At 32.5% G+C, this 6,935-nt stretch overlaps 2 protein-coding genes across 3 annotated transcripts; one reads left to right on the plus strand and one right to left on the minus strand.

Moving 5' to 3' along the window:
* LOC109347746 (40S ribosomal protein S12-like) lies at positions 300-2,415 on the minus strand. 2 transcript variants are annotated; one of them, XM_019587780.1, is made up of 6 exons: positions 2,371-2,415; positions 2,007-2,055; positions 901-1,201; positions 653-718; positions 444-565; positions 300-388 (listed from the first exon to the last, which is right to left on the minus strand). In XM_019587780.1, exons 2-5 carry the CDS (start codon positions 2,012-2,014, stop codon positions 506-508), a joined length of 435 nt encoding a protein of 144 aa, XP_019443325.1. In that variant the 5' UTR covers positions 2,015-2,055; positions 2,371-2,415; the 3' UTR covers positions 300-388; positions 444-505. The 2 variants fall into 2 exon arrangements, with proteins under 2 accessions (XP_019443325.1, XP_019443324.1); XM_019587779.1 differs by having other exon boundaries at positions 2,007-2,053; positions 2,368-2,395.
* On the plus strand, positions 4,370-5,508 carry LOC109347749 (probable CCR4-associated factor 1 homolog 7). The gene is made up of 2 exons (XM_019587787.1): positions 4,370-4,467; positions 4,605-5,508. Exon 2 carries the CDS (start codon positions 4,643-4,645, stop codon positions 5,468-5,470), a length of 828 nt encoding a protein of 275 aa, XP_019443332.1. The 5' UTR covers positions 4,370-4,467; positions 4,605-4,642; the 3' UTR covers positions 5,471-5,508.

Genomic DNA, 6,935 nt, shown 5'->3' on the forward strand with positions numbered 1-6,935 from the left:
AATGTTTTATGATACCGAAAAGAAGGAAATTTATTGCAACAATTTGGTTCAAATTGTTTAGATATCTTGCTTAATAATCTCAAATATCTACGATATAAATTAATGTAATATCCATACACTATCAATATACAAATTTATACATATTTAATACATTATCGACCATTCAAGTGATTACTTTTTTTGAAGAGTTAGTAATAATTAAATATGAACGAGGAATAATCCAATAACCCATATGATCGTTCAGCTTTAAGGTTTCAATATCACATTCTTAGTAGCTGCAACAAAATATAGAGAACAAATAAAACTAACCCTGCCATTCATTAATGCTTAAAGATATTCTGAAATGAAAGTATGTAATTTTTAACTAGAATAACAATAACAAAGAACACATCATAGTCATATTGAAATATCAAAATGCCTAGGAGGATACATGAAGGCAAAATACATTTCCAGGAATTACTCGAAAATAAAAGTGAAACCAACAAAAATCTAAGTGTATTTCAACTCAGTTAGACTTAACATGCTGCAGAACAACATTGTAGGCTTCGTGTTCCTCCCCGAAATCCTGATAAGCAGCCGGTAGTTAACATATGATATAGGAAAAAAGGAAAGATACCGTAAGAAAAAATTTCCATTTCTATACAAATCATACCTTGACAACCACAACAGAGCAGCCGGTTACTTTCCTAGCTTTTCCCTCGGAATCAATCTTGCACAACTGCAAGGAAAATGCATTGCGAAATTGATACAAGAAAACAATGTAACTAAATGATTAACTAAAGAAATATCCGAGTGAATAAATAAAAAAGAAAACTATCCAATGTTGACCAACAAATTTTGAGAGTACTTGTTAAATGCTTGATGTTAAAAAGATAATATGGTTGAGACGACGACACTTACACCAGCCCACTCTCCAAGGGTCTTTGCGCTTGGAACTGTCAAGAGGCTAACATTGTGCTCGGCACAGAGGGCCTTGACAAGTTTGACATAGTCAGGCTGGTCACAGTCTTCTGCTAGAACACAGAGTTGTGCAGCATGCTTCTCGATCACTTTCGCGGCTTCATGAAGACCTCGGGCAAGACCACCATAAGCCAATGATTTTCTGAGCACAAGCTGTAGGGCGGTCAAGATGTCCATAGGCTCTCCAGGAATGACTGAAGCAGGAGCAGCAGCCGGCTCGGTTGCAACAGCACCTTCATCACTGCAGATATAATACCATGAAACGAGGAACGCTGAATAATTGCTATTTTGTCATAGATTTGCTTGCAATTCAAGACAGAAATGGACCCGAACACACAAACACAGCAATTGAGACAACTTTTACTAACATCTAATTAGAAAATCATTTTCATGCATTGACAAATAGATAACATCATGCGATACATAAAATAAATTATGTAGCATGACGGTCGAGTCCAATTCTTAACCCACCAAAGCTAAACTCACGGGAACAAGACACCCACTGATTCCATAATAAACAATATCAAAAACAACAATAATTCAAATTACAAACCTTAATTAAACAAAACATAACGAGCAAGAATATCTTTATGAAGGAATGAAAGATTACTATTTAGTCATGGATTTACTATTTAAGATTGAAACAGAACAAATTAACAAACAAAAGACAACAGCTTACATTATATAAGATTACTTTAATATGTTGACAAATATGTGAAATGTAAAGTAATACATAATATGAGGCTGCATTGATTGTAATAGGATACTAATTAATTCCAAATAAAATTAACAAGAATAACTATATATAGTTACATGCCCCAACTGAGATTGTGATTTACATTTCTAATGCCTAATTTATACAAAATATCCTCCAACAATAACAAGAATAACTACAGTTAAATGTCACTATTGACATCATAATTTTTTTATTTAAACAAAATATTTCTCCACCAAAATTTCCAACCAAGAAGTCATAGCTACAAACAACAGATATAATAACCAATCATATTACAAAATCATCACACATGAGAGTAAAATAACCATACCCTGACATTTTGCTTGCTGATTGATTTCAAAAAACAACTTCTCCTTCCTGCAACAAAAATACATAATAAATCAGATACTGTGCTATTAGTAAGAATTCAAACACTAATATATTTGGCTACAATTCTATCAAAAAACAGGTCTTTTGATTATTAAACTAATTGGGCAAAGACAAAAAATGTGAATTGACCAATTCTCAGATAAAAAATGTTAAATTCAAATTAAGAAATCACCAAAATACACTAGAAAATATTGAATGATGTTTGGAGATGAAAACAAATAAACCGTGAATTGAAGAAATGAATAGGAAAAGGAGAAAGTGGGTTTAAGAATTGAAAGAGAGATTGAAGAGAAAAGAGTTACCTTTGAAGCAAAATAGAATGCAGCCGAAATGGGATGAAAAGCATAAGAAGCTGTGTTATTATAAACTAAACCCTAGGGAGGTTCAACATTTTGGGCTTCACCTTTTCTTTGGGCCTCAATTCCACAACACTTTGTTTTTGGAGTTTGTTTTTTGCACTCAATTTTCTGATTCATTAACATCGTATCGATTTTAATATTGGTATTCAAAAGTAATTCAACTAATGATTTACTAGTCAAATTTTATACCGATTAATTAATATATTATAAAGAATATAATTGATTTATAAATATTATTATTTACAACGTATAACTCAATCATTAAAATGGTTTAATAACTAATTAAGTTACAAACAAATATCATGTTTAAGGTTCAAATCATAATTGTGTCACTATTTTTTACCACAAATGAGATATTGAATTAATGGTATAAGTCCTTACTAGATATAGGATAAGTGGGACCCGACTCTACTTGTACATTCAATTTGATCTGATCATGATCGAACATGAATATGGTTGAATTTTATCGGGTCTAGATCGGATTTGGATTCAAAAATTAGGCTTGGTTATTATTTAGAATTAGTTAAGGAATAATCATGATTTGTCCAGTTTCATCATAGAGTCCTTCACTCACTCATCACGTTTGTAATGACATCTCTTTAACCCAAAATATCATTTATTTTCATTATGTACATATATGTAAATAATTAACAATATATATATATATATAATTAACAATAAATATATATATATATATATATAAAATGGTATGTATTATATTTAATCGGATCTAGGATCATGTTTAATTTAAAAGTTAGTCTAGTTGACATTTTTGTGGTCGGTTTAGTTTGAAGTCTAGGGATGGGTTTGGGTTCAAAAAAATAAGTCAACCAACATTGAAGTCGGGTAAGGGAAGAGTCTTATCTGATTCAACTTAGCTCATGCTCACCCCCCAAGTAGATCCTCAAGTACTAGGCCAAAGGTCCAATTCATAGGAACTACACTTATTAGGAAGGACAGTCACACATCACGAAAGAGATTAATTCATTACTCATAGGTTGAAGATACCCTTTATTATACTATAAAACTACGTCTAGTTAAGTGTTAAGCCCAAAAGTTAGACACGATGATCATATGGCCCAAGAAATGGGCTGGCGTGAAGACAAAAGGTACATCCAAATAGATATTAGGATGTTTTTTTTGTTTAATTTGATCAAGCTAGAAGATGGTTGGGTTAGAAACTAATTCTTTCAAACCACACAAAAAATGAGCTGCCTTGGAAAAAGTCAACTATTAAAATATGAGGAAAAAATAAGTTTTTTGATTTTGTGAAAAATAATTTAAAATCATCATTAAAGATTTTTTGTTACATGTTGAAATCATCCTTTAATACTAAACTCTCCTGCACTAGAAAATATATTTATAAGTTGTCTTGCTATTTGACTCAATTGAACATTTTTTCAAATTAGGGCATCTCTAGAGTTTTTTTTACCTTGGTCCAATCATAGAAATCTACTTATATAAGTGTAAGTAGACTCTCAAATCTTGAGTATCATTATAGAGGTGACTCCTCTAATAGAATTAAACTCTCAAATCATAAGGGCAATGTGAATCACTATGTAGACCTAAATGCACTACTTTTTTGGTTGAGTAATGTTTGATACAATTCTCCTACAATAAAAAATTAATCTCACCTTGACCAAAATCATTAGATCATTACTGTTCTAATAGTACATTTTGTAGTAGTATTATTACAGCATGAGAAGTGCAAAGCAATAACATGTAAAATGTGATGAATACCTCAAAAACCAGGAAAAAAAACAAAGTCCTTTCTCTCTCTATCTTTCTAGATTAGGTTGTTTTTTCTGAGGAAACAAACAAACAAAACAGATTTTTCCTTCCAATAAGGCCTACACCTAATAAAAAATTAATAAAAATAAAAATCAAACCACTAATTTTGACTAACAAATCTTCCTTTTTTTTCTCTTCACTCATTTCTGTTTCATTACCCCACAAATCTCTTCCTTCATTTTCTCTCATCAAGTTCCAATCTTTCCATCGATTTTGAATACCCAATTCCATCTTCTCTTTCTTCTATCTTAGGTTAGATACTATTTGTTCCCATTTTCAGTTTCCCCAATTTTCACTCCAAAAATTCCCAATTTTTTTCATCATCAATTTTTGATCTTTTTATGTGCATTTGATTAACCTGGATATAATGTTTTGTGGGTATGCAACAGATTCCATTGAATTATATGATAAATTCAGGTTCCAAGGAATGCCGCTTTTACCTAAAAGCGATTCGATACATATTCGTGAGGTGTGGAACGATAACCTTGAAGTTGAATTCGCATTGATAAGGGAAATCGTTGATGATTACCCTTTCATTGCAATGGACACTGAATTTCCAGGGATTGTTCTTCGACCCATTGGGAATTTCAAGAATAGCTATGATTATCATTACCAAACCCTAAAGGATAATGTTGACATGCTCAAGTTGATTCAATTGGGTCTAACATTTTCAGATGAGGAAGGGAATCTTCCCTTTTGTGGGACCAATAGTCACTGCATTTGGCAATTCAATTTCTGTGAATTCGATGTGGATGAGGATGTTTTCGCAAACGATTCGATCGAGCTTCTGAGACAGAGTGGCATTGATTTCAGGAAGAACAATGAGATGGGTATCGATGCGAAACGTTTCGGCGAGATTTTGATGTCATCTGGGATTGTGTTGAATGATAATGTTCATTGGGTTACATTCCATAGTGGTTATGATTTCGGGTATTTGTTGAAGCTTTTAACTTGCAAAAAATTGCCTAATACACAAGTTGGGTTCTTTAACCTCATCAGCATGTATTTCCCAACAGTTTATGACATCAAGCATCTCATGAAGTTTTGCAATAGTCTCCATGGAGGGTTGAACAAGCTTGCAGAGTTATTGGAGGTGGAGAGGGTTGGGATTTCTCATCAAGCCGGTTCGGATAGTTTGCTCACATCTTGTACATTCAGGAAGTTGAAAGAGAATTTCTTCAGTGGATCTTTGGAGAAGTATGCTGGTGTTTTGTATGGTTTAGGTGTTGAGAATGGACATAGTTCTTCTCATTGAGGGAGAGTTTTTTTTTAAAAATAATGAAAAAAATGAAATTAGAACAGGAAATAATTTGTTAAGTCAGTAGAATTCAATGTATTTGAGCTGCTGTATGAATAACAACTTCTTCTTTATAAACCTTTGGCATTAAGTGTCTTATGAATACTTTTTTTTATTGATACTTTCTCTTTAGTTTGTGTGCCAAACTTAGTTTCTTCATTATCTTTGTACATCTTTGAGTCCATGATTGTTTTTGGCTACTACCAAGGGTATCTCCTCACCCTTTTGGGGAAGGAACTATTCCCTTTCAGGGTGCTGACTGCCTCTCCCAATCGCTCTCAGGAATCGAATTCTCGACATTTTGGTCATCCTGGGAATCTAGCTGGGCCTTGTAGCACTTGATCAACACTTTGTTGGTCTTTGAGTCAACGAATTTGGGGCATGACAGCATTTGGCAAATGATACAGTGATTCCTAAACCATTCCAAGCATTATGCTAAGTTTTTCCATGCATAGGCTTTATTCTTCTTGGGGAGGGAGTGGTGGTTTAATAGCCTCTCTTTTGAGAGCTAGTACATTGGTTTATTTAGCAGTTTTTTGTGCCAACACTTCCATTACAAATATTACTCTTTTCTTTAGTACTCAATGGAACTTGACAATCCCCTTTTATTCATTTACTTTTATTTAAAGAAGTAATAGAGCAAGCTGCTATAATATGCTTCTTAGTTTACCATTGGTCTATATGAAAATTAGCATGACAACTGATTAAATGGCAGAAATTTTGCATTGGATGGAAAAGGAGGCAAAAACATTGGTATGCATTATGTTTGCTGTTTGAAGTTTCATTCCTTTGGAAAAAGAGGTTTAATACTTGAGATTTCCCTCTAGAAGGGTTGCATAGTCTTGCTGCTTTAGCTAGCAATTAATTGATATTATCTAACTAACATATATGCTAAGGGAAGTTCACGAGAAAAATTTGTGGAGAGACATATCCAACACAATATATTTAGAGACAAATGCATTTATGGTTTTTAGTGTTATCATTTAGTACTAAATTTTAACCTGTAAGGTATTAATAAAACACTATTCACCCTAATCACAACACTTCACAAAATGCATGTGATGAATAGTTGATTATTCATAGAGTTTATAGAAACCCTTTTGGAAAGAACTGCAATATAATGTGAAATTTTCCTTAAATGAAAATGACTAATGGCCTCTTTAACTAATAAGGTGATCTCTTTAAGCAATAAGATAATAGGCACTACTTATAGGCAATTACAAAAGTAACAAATTCCATGTGTGGTGAGCATATGCTCATTTGTGTAGTTTTTTAAAAACTTTTTCTTATTAACTATCATTCCTTTTAGAAAAGTATGGGATATAATGTGAATCTTCTTTATACGAATATTAAGACAATGCATTAGTGGTGAGCATGTGTTTGTTCATAAAGTTTGTATGAAAACTTTTCCATAATTGCTATC

This window comes from Lupinus angustifolius, chromosome LG05, assembly GCF_001865875.1.
Source record: "Lupinus angustifolius cultivar Tanjil chromosome LG05, LupAngTanjil_v1.0, whole genome shotgun sequence".
Lineage (NCBI taxonomy): Eukaryota > Viridiplantae > Streptophyta > Magnoliopsida > Fabales > Fabaceae > Lupinus > Lupinus angustifolius.

What these genes read in the sequence shown, in the direction of transcription:
- LOC109347746 (XM_019587780.1), bottom strand. An exon ending in CCCTTGGAGAGTGGGCTGGT is followed by an intron (nt 719 to 900) that starts GTAAGTGTCGTC and finishes TTTTCCTTGCAG; the next exon opens with TTGTGCAAGATTGATTCCGA. An exon ending in GCTCTGTTGTGGTTGTCAAG is followed by an intron (nt 566 to 652) that starts GTATGATTTGTA and finishes GCTGCTTATCAG; the next exon opens with GATTTCGGGGAGGAACACGA.
- LOC109347749 (XM_019587787.1), top strand. Translation starts at nt 4,643, where the DNA reads ATGCCGCTTTTACCTAAAAGCGATTCGATACATATTCGTGAGGTGTGG.